At 37.4% G+C, this 27463-nt stretch overlaps 1 protein-coding gene and 1 long non-coding RNA gene across 12 annotated transcripts in view; one reads left to right on the top strand and one right to left on the bottom strand.

The window, feature by feature from the left end:
* The window catches only part of RhoGAP19D (Rho GTPase activating protein at 19D), a 101444-nt gene that overhangs the window by 18108 nt on the left and 55873 nt on the right, over window positions 1-27463 (top strand). For all 11 annotated transcript variants that reach the window (XM_069135535.1, XM_069135538.1, XM_069135543.1 and 8 more), the window contains exon 2: window positions 4347-4396. In XM_069135535.1, coding sequence (XP_068991636.1) covers window positions 4358-4396 — 39 coding nt within the window. In that variant the 5' untranslated portion in view covers window positions 4347-4357. The remainder of the gene's footprint in view (window positions 1-4346; window positions 4397-27463) is intronic.
* On the bottom strand, window positions 703-8214 carry LOC124217996 (uncharacterized). The gene is made up of 3 exons (XR_006882956.2): window positions 7951-8214; window positions 7731-7870; window positions 703-1079 (listed from the first exon to the last, which is right to left on the bottom strand). It is a non-coding gene; the product is annotated as an uncharacterized lncRNA (long non-coding RNA).

Below are 27463 nucleotides of genomic sequence, written 5' to 3'. Positions count from 1 at the left end.
ATTAGGTTTTAAGATTATACTCGCGAATCGAAGAGCGAACTCGTGCGTAGCAAAAATCTGTGTTAAAACGATCGATCACAATACGGTTAAACTTGCGTAACCTGTAACCTATTATCGTATATACCTCTAGGTGTACGAATAATTACTGTACATAATTCGAAAAACTCGTTTCGTAATAATTGCGTTATTTCGGAGGGCCTAAGGTGGTCCTTTTCTTGAGTGACAGGCGGCGGTACCTTGATACGTTAACAGTTTTAATACAAGGCCTCGTCAGATCTATGGTAGGATGCGATGCTGTTATATACACACATATATATAATATATATATATATATATAGAGAGAGTAAGCGAGTCAAGTGGTTTGCGGGATAAACTAGGCCGTGCTGTACGATGCAGAAACGGCCAACGATTGATTCGAAATTCTGATCCCATACGATCAGTGCTTTGTACCTCATCATCTCTCCCCCTAAATTTAAAGGCGATTATTTTCCCTTGTTATTTATTTATTTATTTATTTTTTCCATTCTCTCTATCTCTCCATTTATTATACAACTTAACGGGATAAACTGCACGTACAATGTTGAGATAGTAAATAATAACAAAGAAACAAACATGTTTATACATATTTTGAAGAGTCAACTTCTTTTAAAATTGCACAATAACTGTTTTGCTAACGTTACGATGCCGATGTAAAGGATAAAAAAATTGCGTTGCTTAGTTTTAGTCCGCTATAACGTGTTAAAAAAAGAAATCAAGTCCGAGATATCGATCCGGGCTCTCGTACCTTCCTCGTTTCGAAAACCTTCGGATCGCTTTCGCTAATTTCGTTTCGTCGAAGCGTTTTTTCTTCCTCTTCGGCAAGCAGGTTCGTCTCCTCGTCGCCTCGTCTTTTCGCCTTTTCGTCTTGACGCAGCTACCTTTATAGAATCACAGCTTCGCGCCGCCACCCCGGGTCGTTGACTTCCGTCCGATCCGTCTATTTCATCTCTCTTTATCACCTCCGCCTCCCTTCTTCGGTCTCACACGCCAACTAGCTAAGGGTCAAGTCGTTGAGACTGAGCGATCATCGTCTCTTAATTCTAAAAAAGAATCGGGAATTGAAAATAATAAAAGAATGTAAAGAACGTTCCCTCCTTTCACCGGATATCATAAATTTCTATTTACTTTTACCTAGTTTTCTTTTTTAAACTATCTATTTAGTATAATCTATGTATGAAAAATATGGATTTTCGTTATTCAACCATTTTACGATTTATGCTATTCAACGAATAATAATGCGACGTCGATTTATTATTTACATTTTATAATATAGGTACGTACGTAGGTGCGGAATTTGAACAAATTTTTTTTAATCTTGTATAATATTTATACGATAAATCTTTACGTGTATATGTATATGTATATATTGGGCTGTTAAAAAAAAAAAAAAAAAATTCCAAAAGTACCATTTAGGTATAAAAATACGTCTGTTATAATTTGAACTTTTAATACTTACATTAAGAGGTTGCGCATCGCAATTTTTTATTTATCGTGATAATAACATGCGAAAAATAGGTTTTGTTCCTTCTGATTTTTATAACTGGCTAACGATGCGTCGGACAGAAAATTGACAGACATATTTGTTGAGAGAATTGAACGTTCTTAAGGTTCTTAAATAGCTTTTGAATTTTTTTTTTTTTTTTGCTACAAAGAGGAAAAAAGCATTCTACGCGATTATTTATCATAGAACGATACGATATGACATCGATTATCAATTATCAGCGCATTTTATTTTCGCCATTCGTTTCTCGACGATTTTCAACCTGTCGAGTTCGTAACGAGAGGAAAATTTTTGTTTCTCTTATTTTTCCACCGCTGGTTTTTTTCTGTAAAACATACCTATACGTCCGGCGTTACATTGTACGCGGGTGTGTATAATAATACCGAAGTATACAGGGATACTTTGATTTTATCGCGGTACTGATTTACTACTCAGCAGCGCGGCGAAGCGGCAGAAATTCCCGCGAAACAGCTGTCACGATATTCTTACGCGTGGAATTTCTCTCTTCTTTTTCCTTTTCATTTTCATTTTCATTTTCCTTCTCATTCTCCTTTTTGCCCCCCAACACTCCACAGCCAGCCAGGAATGTTTCTGGTGGGTTTAGAATTTCGCGCCAAAAATATCTCGCACCTATAACACTGCGCGTATACATTTTATTTATCAGTATTTCATACAAATATACATAGGTATGATGTGTTGACGAATTTTCGGAAAGAAATTGGTGCATTTTTTGGGGCAGCCGCGGTGGAAAGCCGTAAATTATTTTTTTCCGAAATACCCTGATCCATCTTATTGTACAAACGCGCGCACGCACACATGTGTAAATAAATACTTGCTGTCCCGCAGGATTAATTATTTATACGCATCATTTTTTTTTTTTTTTTTCAACGCAGCTTTACATCCGCCGTGTTCGTTTATTGATTAAAAATGATTACGAGTGAATTATTAATGCCTAAAGTTTATAATACTTGGAAGGAAGGGTGATTATAAATAACGTACAAATCGACACGGCTTATTTATAACGTATAATAATATACGACGTAATTTAAGAGACAGAAGTTTGCAAAGTTCGTCGCGGACCGGCTGTGGCTGAAAATTTTTGGCCACTTACCAATAACGTATATAACATCGTTATAGACGTAGGTACATCCGTACGTGCATACGTAAGTATGGATTATTGCACAATAATTCACACATAGGTTATTACAGGTCTAACAACGTACGCGAAACGTGAATACATTCACTTTCCTGACATCCAAAAAAGTTTTCTACCCTTGCTAATTCTTGTTCAAAAATTATTTTTTTTCTCCACAACGGTAATTCGTTACAATATGTATCTAGTACGTACAGACTCGACTCAGCGAGTGCGTATTTTTTACTGCAGTTGACCAAGATTTTTCAAAAATACTTGTGTTTACCGTAGTTATAATCCGTCTGCGTAAAACTCAAAACGTAAAGACACGCGGTCATCAGACGCGTATAATTCGCGCATACCGGTTTAACAGGGAATCAGGCGGATTTTCACAACATTGCGGTCATCTGCCAACAGCGGTTAACCGCTCGATCCACTCTCAACGTCTGACTCTCTGACGTATCGGTGGATTTATTATAAACCGAAAAAAAAGGGTATATCGTTGTGTTTCGAAGGAAAGAGAACTCGACTTTTCTACGCACGGTTTGAACGAATTTATAAATCTTTCTCAAGTACAAATTGGGTGTCTTGGATATCGTATGTTGAAATTTTCACACGACGATACTTGCCGTGAATGTTCGTTGACGAAAATTCCGTAAGTCGCAACGAGACTACTTGGCAAAGTATGATTCGGAAACTGTGAACAAAGAAAAAAGTATACCGATACAGTCGTACAACAATTAGTCGAATCGAAATTCTAATATCGGGTTACTTCTTGTTATTATCTATTATCGTATTTATTACATAAATTATTATTGCATATAAATTGAGCGATACGGTGTGATCGTGATTGAAAAATTCACCAGCAGGTCAACGTTTCTCCCGGTCAATTACACGAAAATGCAAGATCTGAAATGCGTAAAACACGCATGAGTAAATAAATATCGCGAATTATTATAAACGGAGGGAGACGATAAATCCTCCTCCCTATTCAATTTATATAATGTCAGAGCGCCGCGGTGGCGAATCGGGTGGTGAAAATGTCACGAAGGCGAGTTCGACCTTTCGTAATACGATATACGTACAGAGAAGGTCCGAAACCGCCCACGTAATCCGTGACGTCATGCCCCGGTAACGTACGTATTAATACGCGTAACGTCGACGAATACAGGGTGAAAATTATGCGTAGGGTGTATTCCACGAAAAATTAGCGGTCCACGCGTACCTCACCATTTTCGATTTTCATCATCATTCGGTACGTGCGTTGTTACCGATTCAAAAAAAGGGTCTCGGAATTTTTTTACAAACTTTTTTCTCAGCTACCGGTGAAATTTGGGAACAAAATCGAAAAATCGATTCCGAAAACGCCGTGTTTTAAAATGTGAAACAAATTCGCACAGATTCCATCATTTGAAATGTGATTTTCTAAGCGCCACGCGATAATGAGATCTCAATATTTAGCAATTTTTTTTTTTTCGCAAGCTTTTATTTTTCCATGTCAGACTGGATTTTTTTTTTTTTTTTTTTTCTACAAACATCATTTCTATTTATATGTGTATTTCATACATATTGCGTATACATAACTTGTGTCTTAATTAATTACCATTGTTATACATTAATCAATTGCAACAAGGATTGTTTTGATAATATTTGTATTTATTCTTATTTTCACAGATCGAGGTACAATGGCGGACAGTCCGAACGCTTCTCCGCAGGTGCACGTGGTGAGTGAAAATAATAACAATAACAATAACAATAATAATAATAATAATGCAAAGAAAATAAAAACTTTAACCAAAAGCTGAAAAAAAAACAACAGCGATGTATAATCTGTCATGTGGAAAAAAGTGCAAGCGTGTGTAACAGGACGCGAATGAATAATGACTTGTAATTATTTCGCACAAGCGTTAAACGTTAATTTAATACGGTAACAAAATTTTAAATAATCATCCCCCCCCCCCTCCCCGCGGTAAGGGAGAGATAATGGGAAGGCGGGAAATTTATATAATCGTCGTTAAATTCGTGGGGGATTTATCGTACATGTAGTGTAGTATACGTGTACTTGGTTATTTATAAGGCGTGTGTGTCTCTCTCTCTCTTCTCCGTTCCATCGGACAGATATAAACGTAATTATCCGTTAGTTCCCACCTACTTGCTACTTACCTACTTCTTCTTCTTCGCTTTGCCGTCTCTCTATATTATACCTATAAATATACGTATGCAGACACGACGTTGTTATACATCTCGACACTCACTTTATTATATCAAACCGTTTTACACGACGTGCGTCGTTTGATCCGCACCTCGTTATAATTCTCGTTATATTTCCACATCGTCTATTACATTACATGCATTATACGTATACGTTTACGTTATATATAGTCTATCGTAATAAAAAATTATAAAAATCGAAGGGGGCGAGGTGCATGGGTTGCAAATTTCACGTGGAATGCCCCATATACGTATATACGTATATGTGTATGTATATAAATTATACGCTCTCTGCAAACTGGCGAAAGTTGTAAATGATTCGACTTTTACTTCGACTGCGATTATATGCGAGCAATTATTGTACGATCTATATTATTTGAAACTAGTCGATTGCGTTTCCGTTTCAGGTTTATCGTAGACGATCGGTACGTCATCGTGTAACGAAAAACAAAACCAAACGAGATGGAAATCGTGTGAAATACGATATATTTACTATTTAACTTGGTAAACGTTTGATTGTATCGTTTTTATAGAAAAGGTCAAAGTCTTGGTTTGTTTTTCAAACTAATTGGAAACTCGGTAACTCGGGAATGAAAAAATACCTAACGAGAACATCTCGGCTTCATCGACTCTTTGTTATCAAACGCAAGATATTCCCCAAGATATTCTTCGATTTGGTAGATCTAATTAGGGAAAAAGAAAAAGAAACAAATGAAGTAAAAAATCATTCGCGATAATCTCTCGAGGCGGAAACGTGCGATTTCCAATTACTGACGTCAGAGTTGAATCGTGGAAGGGTTGGAGGGGTGAAAAAATTCGTCAGAATTGCCCTATAAGCGATAGTTTCGGTTAGTCGAGTCGAAGGTGCGTTACTTCGTCGCCTAGACGAGACGAGGTGATAAAAACTCGTTGGAAAGTTGCGAGCAAGGGAAAGTTTGCACACGTATAAATTCAATCATGTTACATTATGGTGGTTCACGTATACAGGCATGACAATGAAATGATAACTTGGCGATGATATTGTCAGATTTAATTCCGGTGTAAGGGAAATGAATGATCGTATCGTTGAAGTAGTTGCGGGTTATTGCGAAAGTCAATGTTTTAATAAATAATCGTCGTTTTGCTATTTTGGGATTATCGAAGATGAAGTAAAACCTGACGAAGCAAAACGTTGTATTTCGTCACGATACAACACGGATCAGCAAAAAAATATTTTATTTCAGCTGCACGGGATGTTTTTGGTAAATATTTATGTTTCCGTCTAAAATGACTTACAATTCCCTACATCACGTACGGTCTTTTGCAGAACACGAGGTGTTTGTGTGAAAAAAAGCATAACACAATGAAAAAACCATCAATTCGTTACAACGAATTAAACAGCAGTTCTTATAAAATCAGACCAATAGTATCTTCACGAAATGTACTTCACTCTTCTTCTTCTCTTTGATCAAGAATAGGATAACCAGATTTCGAGTCAAAAACGGGGGCTTCACTCCAAATGAAACTACGAACACGAGTTTGAGAAAAAAACCTGGCGCGATGAAAATCGTTGAGTATATTTCCCAGTTTCGGTGAGTAAAAGTTCGTGAAATAATCTCTGCAGTTTTTTTGGTTGCAGACCTATGTAACAAGCAATTCGTTGCAAGAGTCAAGCTCGGGATAAATTGATCGACGTCAGAGTTGTTTTTTTCTTTTTACTTTACACCGATCAATTCTCTTGGATCTTTAAATCCTCCTCAAGATAAATCTGCGAAGGGCACTTGAACTCGAGATGCTGCTGCTGCTGTTGCTGCTGTTGCCGCTGCACTGAGATGCTTGAGACGTGCATCAGAGATGACGCGACGCGACGCCGCCCGGATCGATAAAACTAGTGCAGCAGACTTGCTGCAGCCGCCGTTGCAGCATCGTCTTGAAATCCGTTTACGTATGTGCCGATAACTGCTCGAGCAAAAATTAAAGTCGAAAAAATTGGCAAAAATTCGCATTTCAGTTTCTGTATATATATATATATATATATGTATATTTTAATGATTATTTATCGCGAGACTTATGTTAGAAACGTTATATTAAAGAAATATTCGGAAAAAGATTAACAATTTACCGATTTTTGGATTACTTGAAAGGAACTAAACTTTTGAACTATAAGAAATATCTTGTTTTGCTTTACGGTTTGATGAATTTCATAAAATTAAAAATTTTTGCGATATTACGATTTTTCGCTTAACAAATATCGTTGTGATAACGTTACTAACGACAGAGGGAAAGCAATTCTCGAACCGAAGAAATAGGTTTTTTTGAAGTCCATCTAACTTCAATCTGGTATCCCTTATTGGTTCCAAATACGATAAATTCAATTCACCAATTTCGAATTAGACAGTCTGTCAAAATGATTTACAATTAGTCTAACGAATTATTTCGCGATCGAGTCAAGCATCGATTAGAGCGAACTTTTTCATCTAATTCCGAAATTTGGTTAGCTGAATATCATTTCATTAAAGTTTATGCGTTGAACCTCCATGTCGCAGGTTCGTTGACAGAAACGATTAGGTACTTCGATTAAAACGAATCTAGCCAACGAAACGTTCACATCGATCGAATGCCGTACTTTGTTGATCTGACCGGAGCTTCTTTGACGTAAATAATTATTTCCTGAGGTGAACCTGAGGTTCTAGTGAGCGTTAGTGCTACTATCTGAGAAAAAATTCACATCGTCATACCAGGTAGGTGATACAGACAATTGCATTTCTTAGAAATAAAAAGAAAAGGTCAAATTTCTAGGGTGTGCGATTCGTCGAGATTGGTTGGTACGATGTGAATTTTTTCTCAGACAGTAGCGCCAATACTCACTGAATCTTCGCAGTTACAGATGGATTCGAACATCGTCACGCTTGCAATAAAATATATGCTGAGAGTGTGTCCGAAACTCGTGTATTTTAAATGGTGATATCCATCCATTCACAGGCACGGGTTAGAATTGATATAAAAATCTGAAAGAATCAGGAAATTGTTTTTTAATTATTTATAGTTGATTTGGGGGGTGGTCTGAAAAAAAATCATCAACACTCACCCCAATATACACGCATATAATATAAGAGCTTTGAAGAGGCGAAGACGGAAGGAGGAAAACGAATCTGGGCGATCCTCGCGTCTGACGAGACGCACTCGACAAGCAGCAGCAACGTCGCAAGAAGAATAATAAGAAAAAGAAAAATACGCGACTGATCTAACCCTAAAGCCAGCGAACCCAACCTCGGTGGTCCGACCCGACAACCGATCGCGGCAAGTCTGACGGTTCTCCGGAATTTATCACCGTAGAGTTCGCCGCTTCTTCTATATTTCCCCGACTCTACGGTTACGACCGACCGCATCACTCCGACTGCTGTTATGCATCACCCAGCCTCGTATAACGGGCTTTACGTACGTACGTACCGTACCTACGTTACGTTACGTTACGTGTCTAGATCTATATATATATATATATCACTTATCGCGTCTGCATTTCTCCGCTGCCAACTACCGCCAACTCGTATGTACGCGTATGAAACAAGAATTACCGAAAATAATAATCTATTTTTGAATAATTCGATTATTCTTTCCCGATTAATTGAGTGTAATCGATTGTTTTTCAAATTCGACTTTATTCGACTATTATCACTCTCTTAGGTACTGAATAACTATTTGATATAAAAGTAAAAGATTGATGAATATTTTTACCTGAAATTGAAATATATTTTTAATGAAACTATCAATTATAAACAAACTTTTCCACCATTAAGATTGCGTACTCAAATTTATGATATTTTGATTTCAAATGCACAGTTTCGCAAAAATACAAAATAATCTATTAATCGATTCATTTTTATCGATTCAATCGAGTCGTGTTAGTTTATTTTTTCTTGACTCGATCAATCGATGCATCGATTATTTTTAGTTTAGTGGCCATCGTTAGTATGAAATTTGCGTGTGCAGGACTTGAGAATTTTTTTTTTTTTTATCTCATTACTTGTTAAATGAAAAATTAAACGAATCCAAATAGAACAATTGAAACGGTCAATTTTTCGCTTTATTTTATTTCAAATATTGTCGCGGTGAAGCTTTAATTGTCGAAATAAATTATAATAATTACGACTATACGAACATGGCGTTGTTGACCCATTTGCATACTTATTTAAAAATTGAAAATGGCAGAGCAAACTTGACTTTTTTGCGATTTTTATACAGTATACCACGTAACGTAATTTTCTACAGTATTTCAGAACTTTTTTTTGCTCTCTTTTATCTGCGGAAATTGCGTATTATATTATTTTACGATCAACGTAGTCTGCACGTTCCATTTGTGTATTTTTGTATTACATGAAATTTTAAACTCGATTTCGAAATTACATTTGTGCCATTGAACAGTATGCAGGAGTTGCTTCGAGCCTGCAAGTATTTCTACTTTTTTTTTTTTGTTTTAAAGCGGTTTATCTTGCCTCATTTCCGTCTTTACAACTTGTGTAATAAATGCTCGCGGTACGCGGTGTTGCGGAAATCTTCTTGCGTCTTTTTTTTTTGTTTTATTTTTTTTTTTTATGCAGGAAACGAGTTTTTTTTTCGCCTTCGCTGATTCTGGAATCAGGACCGCTTTTTATCGCCTCTCGCCGCTTTGTTCTTCGTTTCTTTCAGCTCTTGCGCGCGGCTGTTCGTTAAAACACGACGTATTATCATTATTATTATTTGTATAAATAATGATTTTAAGTTTTTATAGGGGGAGTAGAACGACTTGGAAAAAAAAATGGATTTTCGACAATACAGAATTTCCGCGTCATTGGATACCGAGAATTTTTACCGTTCGGCGAGTTTGTTATTAATAAGAAATCTTTCATCGTCGATAAATATTTGAAATTTGACTTGCTTCATCTGTCTCATCGTCATCTACTCTATCATTGTCGGTGACATTTTTTTTATCTTCGATTTTTCGCCCTCTTCTCCTACCTCTATCGAATTTATACCCATTATCATCGTATACGCACAATAATTTAAGTTACCTTGTTTTCATTTATAAAATGTATTATATTTAATTCTTTTTCGTACAGTCGATTTCTGTGAAAAGATACGCTTGTCGCGCATTAGGCGGGACATTTTTATGATATATATGTATACATATGTATATTTGCCGGGTCGTTTGGAGCATTGAAATTCTTGGCTCAATTTAAAGTTATTGCTTTATACACCACGACCACCATCACCGCCGGCTCTACTTCTGCGGGTTTGTTACGGTCGAATTCCGTCAATCACGCGTGTAAATCATACCGACTCTAAATATCCAATTTATTTCTAAGTCAAACTCCAATTGTACGACGACCGTCAAAATACGTCGCCATTTCTCACACAGTGTCGTGTGTAATTCAATCTCTGTCACAATTTACGGGCATTAAAAAAGTACCACGATTTTAAATGGACTCGACACGACTTTCTTATTTTTTTTATCATCATTTAGGTATCTTATCATTCGGTTCTTTCTGCGATAGAGACAAAAAATTCTCGATTCGTCTTTGTTCTCGTCTAAAAGCCAAGCGCCTGGCATCGGGCAACCTCTGTTGCAGCGCCGTAAAATCGGTTGCCATCGAGCAGGCGGTCGTCGAAACATTTCAATGTTGGTATTGAAGAAATCTTATTTATCTATAAATCTTCTCGCCGATTGGATGTCTCCCACAAATTCATTACACTTACGTACAATTTCTATTCATCGTCAGGGTTTCGGCGAAATATAGATCTCGATAGGTGATTAATGCTCGTATAAATGCGAATGGACATTTTCTTTCATTTCAATTCTTAATCGTAAAACAAGCTTGCCGAATATTTTCTGTAAGTATAATGATAAATTGTTTGCATTTGTCGCGATTCTTTTTACTAGATTTTGTTTCCTTCTTTCTTCTCCTTTTTTTTTTTAAACTATTATGTTATAAATAATACAGAATGATTGAATGAGAAAAAACTGGTGTTGCAGTTCTTTTATTTTCTTTCCTTCTTTCTTTGCTTAATTTTTTTTCTCAGTCACTAACCGCGAGTTGGTTATAATTTTCGCTAACTGCAGGATGTTTCCTCGAGTAGGCTTGCGGTGATTTTTCGCAAACAAAAGTCGCGAGCTTGCACTCAAGCTCGATGGAAATGTATAATGCGGTTTACCGCAAGTTAAGAAGAAAATTACGCCTTTAGCACGAATCATTTCATTCGTGTACGATGCGTACGTATGTGTGTACATTAGGATGTTCCAAAGAAAAAAAATATATTTTTTTATCTTCCAAACGCGCATCAAATTTTTGTTAGAGCTTCTCAAACAGAATATCTCAACCAAATATGAGCTCTCAATATTGATATTCAGAGGTATCTATTTTATTTTTTTTCATTTTTCATTTAAATAACACACGACAAAAGATGGGAAAATTTTTGATTTTCTTCTTTTCGTAAACGGTTTGACTTGTAAACTATCTATGAATACAGATTCTTTTAGCAAACTTCACGCAATATAAAATAATACTGAGACAGAGAATTTTCCTAACTCCAACCGATTAAGCTATATTTAAGAGGACTCGATATTTGTAGACGAATATCTCTAAATCGCTTATAGTTGGGAAAATCCTATCTCACTACTATTTTATAAGGCGTGAAATTTCCTGTAAGACTTTGTATTCAGATAGTTTATAAGTCATGCCGTTTACGATCAGAATAAAAAATTCAATATCTTTCCGTTTCTTTTTCCACGTATTATTTGAATGAAAGATTGATAAAATAAAACAGATACCGTTGCGTATCAATATCAAGAGCTTATATTTTGACGAGATAATACATTTGAGAAGCTCTAGCGGAATTTTTATGCGCGTAGGAAGAATAAAAGTAATTTTTTTTTCATGCAAAGTATGCCGATGCCTGCTGCTGGCTTTTCGCTTCGCCCTAGTTGAAATGATTCGGAAACTCGTGCGATGCATGATGTATATTGTACAAGTACCTAACTCGTACACCCGCCATTCCACCCCGAATACATACGTTGGTCGTATTATAAATAGATACGGCTTGGCAAGCCCCGCGGTATTTTACCCGTCGTTAAAACCCGGAAATAAGTTGTTTAATTCAAACAAACATTTATTATATTTGTATGCACAGTGTTACGTATTATAGGTTCATGCATATTTTCTCAGCGTCGGCGGACAGTTTATTACACTCCGATATGCGATGATGATGAGGATGATCCTGATGATTTATCGGGGAATATAATATCTCTGACATGTTGTTGAAATTTTTCATTTAAAACATTTATCATTTGTCGGAATGACTAATGTGATTTTTTACGCTTGCGCGTATTACGGCGTATACAATATTGGGAATAGGAAAGAAAGATATCGTGTTGTGAATTTCGCAAAACATCAGGCCGAAGTTTGTAAGGTTGTCGTATAGGATGCATCTTTTGAAAAAGTCGTCATTTTGCAACATTGGGATTACTTGAAATTTACAAACTCAGATTTAGTAAATTCAACTTTTATCAGGTATTCTAAAGTTGAAAGATAGTCATTTTTGTTGAAACGTTTCGAATACGTTAACGTTACTAACTTCAGCACCGTCATAAAACACCATATCCGTGTTGCTGTACGTGCGTAATGTTCTTAAAATTCAATCATTACATATCTGAACTTACATAAACTTCTGTAAACCAACATTATACACATAATATATCCAGCACATGATACAAACTTGTGTAATTCATTAAGGTTTATTATTTTGATAAGAAAATAAACAACTACGTAATATTTATATTTTAAACGAACAGATTATTATGTTACACATTCATTTTAAATACTAGCGAAAAGGTTTTCAATCTGTCGAATAAAATTAGTTTGTATCGTATTTTATTCCTTTTTTCGATCCGATTAAAAAAATAATACCGTTCTATGGGATATTCGGTGCGGTATGAAATCGTCGTCGCGTTTTCTTCCTGCAGCAGCTGCATCGGTGATATTTACTTTCGTACAAGATTGAACGTTTTGTCGTAATGACGGATGATGCATCGGTGTGTGATGCACGTATATACACGTATATGCGTATATACGTAACGTGTAAAGGTAAACGAATGAAACGGCTCTGTTAACACAGTGTTCAAGGCTGCTCGACGACTCGACGGGGAAAATAAACGAGGTATAGGTCAAGGAATCCCATCACGTTGTTGCAAACGCTTGTGTACATATATACATACACATACATACGTCTATGGTAAAAATGTAATTCGCTTCCGGCGGTTTTCTCATTATACATATGTATGCCTGATATCCTATTTTTCTTCTATTTCGTCAAGCATCAACGTGTCTGTACGAAACCTTTTATTTCGCATGCAGTGTATCAATATCGATCGCATTATGTACTACGATTCTCGTTCCATACGTCGATCAGCATGGAAAACCTGAAAAACCAGTAAATGTCAGGGTATATTTAAAAGGGGTCATGGAAAACTTGGAATTTTTTATTTGGTCGTGGGAAAAAATTGAAAATATCAGTTTTCTATCATGGGAATTAGAGATGATTTTTAGCGCTAGGAAAAGTTTACTCTCTTTTTTTTTTTAACTCGCTTTTTTTTTTTTGTACATTATTTTTATTGATACATAAAAATATTAATACCATTTTATGTAACGATCGTTATTTTTTTCTTCTGTTTCAGGTAAGTGATGATCGTGCATATTCTATCTTGTTCCACATCCACGCTTCTATGCTTACGGTCAGATATGATTACGATAATTTGAATATATGTTTTACGCAACGATCTATGGAGAATTTACACGTTTCACGTAAAAATAACAATGTCGAAAGGTGAAGAATAGCGGATTCCCCTTTCTACGTCTCTCTGAATTCTTATCGATTCTACCATTTTGCGAGCGGAAGCGAGTCTGACAACGAGACCGACCATGCGCTTGCTATATGCACGAGTTTTCTTCTTCCCTTGAGGGTTCTATCGGTAAGGTGCGGTACAGGGTGTGCATACGAGACTGGATTACGTCGACGTCGACGCGAGTGAGTCACGATCGAGAAACGTCGCGGCGCGGGCGTCGCTTTGGGACGACGAGCTGATTCACCCGGTGACAACCCTCAGGCTCTAAAGGGGAGACCCTGAACCCTACTTCGTATAACGAATTTATTTTTCGACCTGGGTATCTTGTCTCTCCTCCGTAACGTACCAGATATATTGAAATTACAGCGCGTGCCTCGCGATTCTTGGACGATGTTGTCTGTTATCCACGTTCCGCTGCATACCGTATATGTATCTTAGGGTGATCCTTACTTAGGGTGTTGATGATTTTTTTTTCACACCACCCCCCAAATCGACTATAAATAATTAAAAAACAATTTCCTGATTCCTTCGGATTTTTATATCAATTCTAACCCGTGCCTGTAAATGGATGGATATCACCATTTAAAATACACGAGTTTCGGACACACTCTCAGCATATATTTTATTGCAAGCGTGACGATGTTCGAATCCATCTGTAACTGCGAAGATTCAGTGAGTATTGGCGCTACTGTCTGAGAAAAAATTCACATCGTACCAACCAATCTCGACGAATCGCACACCCTAGAAATTTGACCTTTTCTTTTTATTTCTAAGAAATGCAATTGTCTGTATCACCTACCTGGTATGACGATGTGAATTTTTTCTCAGATAGTAGCACCCATGCTCACTAGAACCTCACGTTCATGGATTTTTTCGAACATTATCGCTCTTACAGTAAAATATATACTAAGAACGTGTCCGAAACTCGTGTATTTTAAATTGGGAAATCCTTCCTCTTACAGGCACGGGTTACGGTTGATATAAAAATCTGAAAAAAATTGTGAATTGTTTTTCAATTATTTACAGTTGATTTGGTGGGGTGATCCGGAATAAATTCGTCATCGTTCTAAACGAGGACCACCCTAATATATGTGTATGTATGCGACATTATAATTATCGCGCAGTTATTTGATACTCTACGGAAGAAGGCGAAGAACGTGCAAGGAACGATAATGTCTCGAAAATTGTAAAAATCAGACCGACCGTTGGAATAAAAAGAAACGCTCTATGTTATATACATATCAACGTAAATTCAAGATTCAAAAGTGCAGGATTGGTTTAAACTTTTGAGACGCACGTTACTGTGCTGAGTCAATTTTTATAACAATGTATTCTATGGATTTTTGGCTCGGTGATTACGAATCTGAAGTTAGATTTAAAAAATTCAAGACGACGATGACAACACGACCGACGAAAATTTTAAACTCCGTCAAATATGGTCGAAAAATTCTAAGCACGAGTTTTCAGGGTCGCTGATTCGTTTCGCTATCCTGAATATTGACAATCTGATTTCAGATTCGTAATCAGCGACGCCAAAAACTCATAATTGACGTAAAACATGCAACTTTCTCGGAAACGAATAATTCCTTCAATTTTCACGCTGTTTTTCAATCAATTTGTTTCTAAAAATACGTAATATAAATTATATCGCAACGAGTCACTCTCGATTTTTGCAAATCTATCAGTATACCACCAGCGATAGCAAAAGAAAGAAGAAAGGGCAAAATATTTGACTGAGTGACAATGAGAGCCAGTATAAGTTTGCGTCAAGACCATTCCGTAAGGCACGGCAGCTGGTCTGCCGTAAACCCGTAAAGAAATCACGAACCGTGGTTCCGGCGTGTCTGTATCCTTCTCTTCTTTCTCCCTTTAATTTCCCTCTTGCCTGCAATACGTGCGTGCCTGAAAGTATACTTTTATATCACCGTCGAGTAAAAGGGAACTACGCTCGCTACTCGGTGAGTTGAATGTGTCATGCTTTTAATACAGCGCGATTCGACGAGTAATTAATAGCGGATAATTAAATTCTTTTCCGTTGGAAGTGCGAGTTGCGTTTATTTTTAAATCGTTGGAAATTAGTCTGAGGAATGAGTTTCTTTATTTTTATTTTTATTTTTCTTTTCAAAATGTTCGAAATGTTTGTCACCGATGTTGAACCGAGATTTTACAGCATATAAGCGATTTCGGAAAAATTATAACTCGGAAGTCTTGAGACCGCAGCTGGGAATTCCTGCTAACAATAAAACCGAATAAAGGCTGGAAGTGATCGTTAAAGTTGGCCGAAGAACCGCGGGCGAAACTCGGAAGTGCGTTTTACGTTCGCCCAACATATACGTAGTACGTAGTACACGTAAGCCTTGGTTAACGAGTTTATATTCCTGCGGGGAAGCCGATCCTTCCTTTCTCCTTAATTCGTTTCATTTCAGTCGTTGTTGTTATAATAATATAATACGACTTTAAGTAATTCTTATACGTACCTACGGTAGGTTGGTTTTATTTTTTAACCGGTTGTTTTTTTTTTTTTTTGTCGTGTCGCGGTCGAATTAATCGTTCACCAATCAACAGAAAACTGCGACTAACAATTCCGCGGTTTTACGCGGAAGATTAATCCTCTCGGAGAAATTTAAATTTTTCAAATTCGCTACAGATTGAGGGAAAAATATTGGCGCAACTTCTCTTTTTCTCGAAATGAATTCTTCTGAAATTAGATAACGTGTTTGTCGATTTTTCGTTCCTTCTTTATTCCGGTTATTCGTCATGTTCATCTTCATATTTACACTCCTCCGTATAGCTAGCCTCCGGATTAAATAATGTCTCTAACAGTCTCAAGCTTTAGACGTCCCGCTTCTTCGCCTAACGTGAAGTTTAACCGAACCAACAAACAGATCATTGTGTAAACGACGGACACGGAAATATCTTCTCGCCGTTCGTTTTACTCTGTTTTATTTATTATATCACGACTCGAGACAAAACCGCCCTACGATTCTTCTTTTAGTGTGTCTGTGTGTGTCTGTGTGTGTGTGTGTGACGCGTCAGAGAAACATTGATGTCACTGGCAAAATCAGGAGATGAAAGGTTATACGGCGATGCGGTCACTGCGTGCGATATAACTGATATAGCAAATAATTATAATCGTTATTCACTCTAAGATATTTATGTGTTATGTTAATTAATATTCATTTTATACACGGAATACATCTTGTATCGATTTGGACGGGCATTCCGTTTGCTTGGATTAGAACATATTTTACCTGTCGTATGTACGTTATAATTTAATTATAATTGAGATACATCGGCATTTTCCGTCACGTAATAACATCGCGACGTCAAACCTCTCACAGCGTATCGTATTTCCATAGGGTGAATGACCCGCCACGTTTCGACCCCACGAATTTCCACATTGACTGATCTCCCTCCCTTTCATTCGCTGTGCCATGCACCCTGCTTTTCGCCTCGGGATCATCGGTCGACGTTGGTTAAATAATCCGCACGCGGGACGATGGGGAGAATGTGATAAATTTATTGGAAATTGACAGATTGTTAAGAAATTCAAGTTTGGTTCAGATCACTTTTTTTCTTTTTTTTTCCTCGCAAGAAGGTGGCGAAAGTTGGATTTTGATTATTACATCGGGATTTTTATTTATTATGGGTAGAGATTAAGTTACATTTTTTGAAAATAATTTTATTCGATGACCGTTGAAATGTTACAGAATATTCCGCCTCGTCTCTGTCTGTTTCCTCGACGAAAATCTTGCCGAATATTTTTATACAGTTGAATTATTTGACAGTATCCAAGATACAAATGAACAACTACGAGAGAATTGTACATGTTACACGGTTAGAAAAAAAAAGTGTGCCAGCAGGTTCAGTAAAATTTTTGGACTGATTTAACCATCGAAAATTTTTTTTTTTTTTTTTTTTGATTTATTGTCAAGTGAAAGAAAAATGTCCGAAGTACAAATTAAACGTCGATATGACGGTTCAAATGATAAAAATTACGATAACTTGTGTCATATTTATCATCAAAATTGTAACAAACAATTCAAACATAAAGTGGATCTGCCGGGACATTATTGTTATATGTATTTCACGATTTTGTTGTACAAATTTTAATCATCTAGTAATAATCCAGCGATTGCACGCACGGACAGTTTGTTGCGTAAATCTTCGCAACTCCCCCCAAAGCTCGTCGAATTGTAAAAGCAAAAAGAGGTACGAGATGAAAGACCGAAAAAAAGAAAAACAGTAAAAAAATAAACATAAAACGGGAATACTCTGTACGCTTCTACCCCTGGAGGAGCTCCGCAAAATCAACCCTTCGTCATGCTAAGTTATGTTTTATTTATCGTCGGTATTCCACCCTTATGTACCGGTACTTGCAGCTATGTATTTCCCAAAGGGAGACATTGTATTATGCCTATGTGCATCGCGGTACGTATATATGTATGCATATAATGTATAGATCATCGCGTATTAGCGACGGAATGAACCTGACAACGTGGTTTACTCGTTCAGCTTGCAAAACTTTAATAATAATCGGTTATACGTGTACACGAGTTTTACAATATGAATATTAAATCCCCTGTTAAGTTTCACGTGTTTAAGTATGTAAAACATTTATAGAGCTTTTGCCCAATTAAATAAGCCTTTATAATTATTTGTAACACACTTGCTGTTGTTTCTTTTTTCTTTTATTCTTTTTTTTCTTCCTCTTTTGTAACAAGCACCTTAATTGTTACAGCAACGCCGTATCTTACAAATTGTAATATGCGACGAGAAGTCTGACTCTCACAATGTCTTGAAGAGAAAATACGCTTTTAGAAATTTGTTTTTGAGAATACTCTTTCAGAGTTGAGACAATTGCAGAAATTTTTTTTAAGAAAATCAAAAATGGATCAGGCGTTGGCTGGATTCGCATGGAATTCCCCATATATTTAGTATTCCTCCACGCACGCACATTGCCTCTGTATTACGATGAGGCGCGTCCAAAGGTGGCGGTGGTGGTGGTGGTCGCCTGGAGGGATCGAGGGTGCGCCGCCCCTTGTTTTAATATTACACCGTCGTATATATACATATTACATAATTGAAGGAACGCTAATTGGGGACGGCTTAGCGTATAAGTTCCCGGTCGAGAGGGAGAGAAGCTCCGAGACAAAGCTTTTAATTGTTCTCTCTCCCGATGCCTTTCCTCCCTCCTTCCCCTTCTTCGTCAATTTTTCTTTTTCCTACCTTCCACCTTCCGGCGATTGTATCTCCCGCTCAATTTTCCATCCAATGCGGACATCAAAGCCAGCTAGCGTAACACTTTTCTCGCAATTTGTTGAACCCATAAATTTATACACCATTATACACCCGGCATACCATTTTTATTTTTTCGCTTGCGGAATTTTTTTTTTTTTATATTCTCTTTCTTTCCGCTTCTCTTGTAACTTGTTAGGTTGGGAAATCTGAACCGTCGAGTTATGGGATTTCTTTTAATATATATTCTCGGTTATATTTCCTAAAAATTTATTTCAATGCAAGGCAAAGTTTTGACGATATTCATATCACGGTTGTATGTATCGCACGTGGAGTGTAAAGCTATCGGAGAAGAGAGGAGCAGCAAGGAGATATTTCATGGTAAAATAAACGATTTTCTTTTTTTAAATGTGGCGCACTCAGCCGCGTCGGAACGCGTTCGATGTATGTTTTTACATGCAATGATAAAGCAAACTGTAAACATACAACATGGTACGTGCATACAACTGATTCTTTAGGTGTGAAAAATGCATTTCTATATCCTGTGAGATTATTTGTCTATCTTGTGAATCGGATTCTCAAACAGTTGTCGGATCGATATCAAATTTTTTGTGCATATACTTGAATCTATATGTACGTTACGATAATGAAATGAATAAAAAAACATCGATTTTCGAAAAATCCTGACCAGGTATAACCCCATAATACAGAGATGAGACAGCTGTCGTTTTAACTGCCATGTAATTACAGATAGAAATTTGGAAGAAAACAAAGAATATCATCCGTCTATAATATATAATACGTGTGCTGGCAATAAATAATAATCGAACGGAAAGCCGGTTAGCCAGTCAGTCGGTCAGTTAGTCAGTTAGTTAAGTTTTACATTCGCCGGCGAAGCGGTGGATTTATTGGGCCCAATGAATTGTTTTATCGCCGCTTTAGCGGGGATTGACTTTGATAATAAATAGAAACTAAACGCTGCAGCGGCGTTGGCAGTGAACCGATCATGCCCGAGGCGATTTCCGGTGATTGTTGAATATGATTGCGATAAATAAATTCTGAAGCCGTGCAGAACGTTGGGTGCTTTATCGTGTTTTTATATATATGCAGGAATTATAATAATTGCAGTTTAGCAATGACGGATTCGACTTTGTTATCGTTCTTGTTGTTAATATTTCAATACAACGTGTTTCTAATCGTAATCCGCTGATCAAACACCACCGTTTTCCCACAATCTATGGTGTATGCCGTACCATAATTACTGTGCAATATCTTTCAGGCACATACCGGGAGAATCTCTTGAAAATTGTATTCGAACCGCGCATGCGCGAGTTTTGTCGGATGTTCGCGCAGGCTGGCCATCCCGAGTTTCAGTTGTCAAACTGTTTCTGTCGGCGATGTGGTCGATACGAGTTTTCAAGGTTAGAATCTCAAATAATCGAGGCAGCGACTCGGAAAGGTTTGGGAAGCGTTTGTTATCGGGTGGGAAAGTTGATTCTTCGAAGAACGGTCGGAATTCAATGCTTGCGCTCTTTGAAGATTCAAACGCAGATATTTCGCGTAGGTTGGCTCGCCTGCATCGCGGACAAGAATATCGCTCGCGGAAGATTTCGCCGACCAATGAGATTTAATTATTTGGCGCATGCGTATACCGGGTATAATATCGCAGGTGTGACGTCGTATAAACTAGCCGTGAACCGCAAAACGGTGCCTTGCGTTTCCGCTCTAGAAAACAATGATATAGCGGTTATATTCCAAAGCGAAACGGAGCAAGAAGTTGGGAACGGATGAAAAACTTGATGGATCTATCGCTTGGCTGAATCTCCGGACGCGGATCCTGGGATATTTTGCGGGACGAGGTGGAGCCGATGCCGAATGTCGTTTGTTTTTTCAGGTGTGTAAGTGTAAACTTCACAGTGTTGGACGCGAGGCCGCGGTGTCTATAACTAAATACCCATGATACCCTGCGCGCATCGTCACCGCCGTTGTGATTTATCAAGTGATTTATCACGTGTTCACGACGTCGACGACAGCGTCAAATACCGGATTACGCAACTACGCGTATACCTTTTCTTTCACGCGTCAGCTGGCTTCCGATAAATAGGTGGATCGAGTTAAACGGCGTATTGATCAACGACGTCGTGACGGAGAGAAGAATCGGTGACGTTTTAACCAAACGATATTACAAAATATATTTTTTTTCGAGAGACCGATTGCGCGCGTACGGTATATGTATAGGTCACCTTCTACGTGCAGCGGGGAATTATTTTGATCGATCGTCAATTTCGTATAAACAAAATTGTTTATCGCTGATCGTGATCTCCGTAAAACGAGGCAAAAAAAGAAAAAAGAGAGAGAGCGTACCTACGTAATAGAGGAAAAGAAAATGAAAATTCTCGATCTCCGCTTTTGTTCGATTATTATTATCATCATCGAAGTTTCTTCCGATGCGAAATTATTAACAGCAATTTGTACCGTAGGTAAATATATATATGTGTATGCATACGTGTATACACCGATGCAGTTTGAAGAGTCGAGAGAGAAAACGGTGGTTCAATTCCGATAACGGATTTTTTTTTTTTCTTTTTGCTCCAGGTGTTCTTTTCTTTACGGTTAGACGGCGAACCGTGCGCATGCTATACGCGGTCGGTTTCTACGTCGACTTCCGCTTCCGGGATAGAGACGAAAACAAGAAACAAAAAAATAAAAAAGTACAAAAAAAAAAAAAAACGACACGTTTGTAGCGAACTTAATTTTATGCCTGAAAAAGATTTAACAAAATGTCGACCCGATGAACCCGTCAATAAATTTACCGCTGTTCGAAAAGATGAAATAATTCACTTCTTAGTGATTTTCTTTTTTTAACCTTTAGGGGGCGGGCATTTTTTACTTGAAACTCGATATTTCTTTTTTTTTTTTTTTTAGAGTTATTATTTATGTATGTAAATAGTCAAAACGTCCGGTGGAGTTTCCGAGTTATTTTCTGACTACTAAAAAAAGCAGGCCGGGCGGCACTCTGAAGGTTAAAACAGTTCAAAGTTCCATACCGCTGTTGTATCATATACGATGAGGTTAATTAAAAAAGATTCTAAGCGCCATTTTTTATTCATTTATTTTTTCAAAAAGTACGTACGCGCCGAGGCCAAAGTTTTCCGAAGCATAAAATTTGTTCGAAATAACAACGTCGACAACAAATGGCACGTACAGCCTCTTTCCATTTTTCTCCTCGTATTTTATCAACTTTATTCGATTTCCGAGAGAAACGAGATTGCTCTACGGTTTGTCAAAAAAAAAACCGTCAATCCGTGTCCGTATTGGAGTTAAAGAAAGGCATAATGTTGCCGATCTATTCAAATTCACCGCTTCAGGTGCTTCTGAATAATTCATACTTTGATCGAAACCGCGCCGACTGCGCTTGCCTGCTTGCCTGTTTGTCGTGCGGAAACTCATTCGTTCTGCCTCGAGCAAATTTGGTGCGCAAATTACACCGCCTGGTTTATACATAATATATTTACCGGTGAAAATCCGCACGGAGTTTGTGTATTTAAACGGCTTTTACGGTATCTAACCTACTCCAAGCTGCCTCGATGCGTAAAATCGGCGAAGAAATTGTTGCAAACGCTCGACGAAGGAAATTAAACTTATGTATGGCGGATTCCATGCGAACCCGACCAACGTCAGATCCTCGCAGTTTCTGATTTTGTTTAAAAAAAAGAAATTCCGCACTTTTACCAACTCGGAAAAAGTAGCTTGAATATTTCAAGATTTTTTGTACAATCTGAAAGCCGCACGTGTTGTAGCAACTGAATTTATTAACTAATCGTAAGTTTATTCGCGAACATAATTTACGTCGCTTTCTTTTTTTTTTTTTTTGTTTTTCACGCATATATTATGTATAACGTACACGCAGATTCATTTGTTAATTAACCTGTTTTACTAACGCGTTGTTGCATTTCTAATTTCGTCACAATGTGCTGAGACAAAAATTTCAAATTTTACAGAATAATAAAACAACGTCTTTTCACCTCGTATCTCTAATATCTTTGCGATTCAATTTTTGTTCCGGTATGAATTGATAATGTATGAATAAATATGCGGAGGGAGGCTTAATTGCGAATTTGCGATTCGATTGAAACGGGCGAAAAGTCGAAAAGTAAAATGTAATCCGTTTTTACGTTCATGTTCGCTCAATACACAGGGTGTCCACTTTTTCACGGTCATTCGATCGTTCGAAATACGTCCTTCTTGTTTATCGTCTTATTCTTCATTCCTCTTGTTATTGACCACTAACGTAAATAGCAAAGATTAACTCTCACGACAATATAACGTAATGCCTGATAAAGATGCGCAATCCCTGAACGCCGTTTCAGCAATTTTTAGTTGATGAGGCTGCGGCCTGTGCCTTTCAGCCATGAGAAGAGAATATAACGTTGAAGGTATACTCACGCACCTATTTTGTACGTGCAATGTAAACTTTAATCCTTCGCGAAGGACGCGCGGAATATAAACGGTACAAGAGAAGAGGAGTTTAATCTACGTATAAGCGCGAAACGAAACTGGCAAAGTTTGTACAATTCTCACAATCAGTCAGTCCGAATGCCACGATAATTAGTCGTGGGTGTAAGACTTGAAGGCGCTTACGATACACGCATGAATACAAAAAATTACGCGTTTCTTTTTCTTTTTTTTTTTTTTTTAAAGCGCGAATCGGAGATATGATAAAATAAATCGACATCAATTTTTTACCGTGACAAGTTTTTGCGCATTTTGTTGTAATACATGCAATGTGGGTATGTAATGAGATACCGGTCATCTGAAATTCAACGTATAAAAAGTATGTACAAAAAGAAGAGGAAAAAAAGATGTCGGATAAAATTGCACATGTGTTTGTTATTATAATTATGTTTGTATTATAAGACACGTGTTCATAGTCCGCGAGAAAAAGTGCCAATTGGTTTATTTTTCAAATCATCCGGGCTGCTGTGCGCGATTATTGAAATTTCGGCAAATGCAAATGTCCATACGTATATGCGATAATCGATCGTCTCGTATAATGTAGCATGCGAGATAAAGATGGACAATAAATTTTTAAATGATCAATAATGTTATAAATTTCAACGTTGTGATAATCCCGTTTTGCAACACTTGTGTAGTTGTATTTATATCACTCTTCGATCGAAACTGTACAACATTATGCTTATGAGAATTTATTCAAGTTGCATTTTACACCTTTAACATCAGCCTTTCTTTTTTCCGCCATAATATTTTCCTTGCATCACTGTCTTATTATCTTCCCTACCTACTTCCGGCAGTTACGCGTATTATTATGCATCAACAATTCCGCGATACAATTTGTATATATTGAATTACATGATAATATTATAATAATACTCCACGTCTATCTTATCACGACAATTAGCCGCGGCGTTACGCCACCTTATCGCACATCCTCTCGCTTCTGATTTGACTTCGTGTAAACATTCAAGCATTTTATCGCGCGTAATTTACAAGGCTGCAACAAATCTCGTAGAGTTGAAAAAATTGCGAGTTGATAATGTACTCGTACATATACATAACGTATGAATACTTGCACAATGATCAATGAATTTATATTTACGGGTAACGAATAATTAACCAGTCGTACAAAGCTGAAGTCTGTAGGGTAGAATATTTAGTTTATCGAAACGAAAGACTGAATAAAGAATAATTGGCAATCTATTTTTGGAGTACCTAAGGATAACGATCCGGAAGAATCGTTTTTACGTTAAAGATGATGCAGATTTTGCACAAGCACCTACTCCAGACTGCGGTGGAATAACAAGGCAAAAGCCCACGCGTTGCGGTGCCGATGCTTCCGATCCGTGGAACGTTAGCCTACTACATACATCAATTTACCCATAGAGTGTAGGTTATAGGTATAATAGGACGCGAGTCGGAGAGCAAGTTTTACCGTTTCACTCATCTTATGGGCCGGGAGAATAAGAACAGCAAGAATATTAAGAATATTAAGAATAATAAGAACAATGAGAAAATGAGAAGAAGAAAGAGAGCTAAAAGCATCGTGTAACGTATCGTACTGTCCGTTTCGGATCGGCGGCAGTGTATTCACGACTGACGATAAGGGACGAGTGGTGGGTGGACCAAGAGTTACAAGACTGAGTACAGCGAGAAGGATAGAAAGGGAGAAAGAGAGCATCGGTACGATATATACGTAGGTATACCATGCAGATCTCATTACCATACCGACAATGGTTTTCTCTCATCGGCTTGTGTGTGCGTGTGTGTGTGTGTCGGGAGTCAGGAAGTCACTGGATAAATCTTCTCATCTTCGAGAAGAGTTTATAAAGCAAGCCACAGCCAGTCGAGTGCAAGCGCGGATTCGTTGGGAACGTTCCGCGGGCAACTCGAATTAATCGTGCGGCCGATTCTCATTTTCGTCGTTAATTATTATATTCATTGTTATACGCAATATGGCATTTAGGTAGTTTATTGCTGTACCTTACTATTGAATCACGCGATAATTAAAGACGGACAGTGACGATTCACCGAAGAGGATCGTTCGTTCCCGATTTTATCGTCCTTGTCGTTTGTAATCCTTTCTCAGCCGTTTGTCGCGAAAGATATTTTTAAACTTACGAACACGGAAGGCAGTCGAAAGTTTCGTCAAAGTTTCATTTATTCACTTTACGTTTAGCGAGGGAAAAAGTTTCGGTATCTATGAAATTCGGAATTTTAACCCCGCCGCAAGCGAAACAATTACAGTAAAATTGAGATTGGTATATGCGATGTGAAATTATTCCACCTTACTCGGAGTAAAATCGTTCACGACGATCTGGCTAATCCGAGATGCAGACCTGTGCAGATCCAGATAGGTATCTACCCACATCCTAACCTAACCTGACCTGACCTGACCTATAGTATCTGGCCGCCTAGCCTCGACTTGAATGAACGAACTTTCTACCTTGTGATAAAGAGCACGGTAGTGTAATTTATTATACCTATAGCGTTGCCTCACTCACTGACTCGGTTTTACACCTAACCCTGTCGTTGTTAAACTTGTATCTTACACACTTGGCGTATACGAGTGCAATCGCTCGACCATCTTTAAGCCTGAGTATGCATGTAGAACAGCAGCGGTAAGAAAGTGTCTTCCACCTCTTGTACGTTTTATCGTCTTATCGGTAATTGTACACCCGGAAGATGCTGCGGACGGATCTTTTTTTGTAGCGTTACGTATCGATTCGGTGCAAATATAACAGAGACGTAATTTATGGTTTATTCGTTTTTCCAATCATATTTGTTTTTACGTCACGATCGTTTGAGAATGTAACGTAAATACGGGAATGAGAAGAGTAAGTACGATTGTAAAAATAATTTTAACGCGGAATGATTGAACGACTTTGATATTATGTGTACGAACAGCGAGCCGATTAGAGGCACCGCGTGTTTTTCATCTATCGTGCGTAACGCGAGAAATTTAAAAGAAAAAAAAAAAAACAACAACTTTTCGAGACAGTTTTACGCGTGTATGTAATACACATTTACTATTGTAATTGACGGTGAGACGAAATTCTCGTTTATAAATCCGACGACGCCGCGGCGTTTTAGTTTTAACGAACTAACTCGGCGTCAAGATTGTAGGTATGGGTATACAATCTATATAACTTTACGTGTGTAAATACACGCGTACGTCCGAAACGTTTTGTCAAAAATTTGCCGTCTTTTTCTTCTTTTTTCATCCTTCTTTTCACTACTTTTATATCAATCGCCGAATAAACAAATGAGGCGATGAATATAAGAGAAGAAGAAGAAGTAGATTTTGTTTGAAAAAAAAAAGAAAGAAAGAAAGAAAGAAAGAAAGAAAGAAATATAAAATAGTTAATTTGAAGAATGATTCACCATTGCTTTGAAATATTCTTTATGATGAAAGACTAAAAGTATGCTTCAAAAGATTCGTTTTTTTTTTTTGCTTTTATTTTATTTTATTATTTTTTCTCATTGTTCACTTTCACGTCCCCGTTTCTATTGTTATTACATTCAAGTCGCCGATTGTAACAATTCGATATAAAAAACAACAGTTGCGAAACGGTATTAAAAGGAAAAAGAAAAAGTAATTACAATCATTGCCAGTAGTCACGTTTACTTACTTGTGCGAAGAAGCGAAGCAAACGCAGAGAGATATGGAAAATGAAATAGAAACGTTTTTTTCTCATAATAATATCGCGTCTCGTCCCGTCAATGTTAGGCATACGTCGATCGGCTGATTTCACATTTCCATTAACAACGATAAATCATTTCATCACAGCTTACAGAGATAAAAGAAATCGATCGATTTTTTTTTTTTTTTGCGAATAAACACGTATCGTTCAGGCAATTATTTTTCCAGTGCAAAGGATAAATCGGCGGTAAACTTTGCCGAATTTCCGCTATTCTCAGATCTATCCGGGTTTCACGGTGAAAAGAAGAATAATTGAAAAATTAAGAATAA

The sequence above is a fragment of the Neodiprion pinetum genome, chromosome 4 (assembly GCF_021155775.2).
Source record: "Neodiprion pinetum isolate iyNeoPine1 chromosome 4, iyNeoPine1.2, whole genome shotgun sequence".
Taxonomy (NCBI): Eukaryota; Metazoa; Arthropoda; class Insecta; order Hymenoptera; family Diprionidae; genus Neodiprion; species Neodiprion pinetum.
Note: the sequence above shows the minus strand (reverse complement) of the source record. Positions and strands in the feature narration are given on the sequence as shown.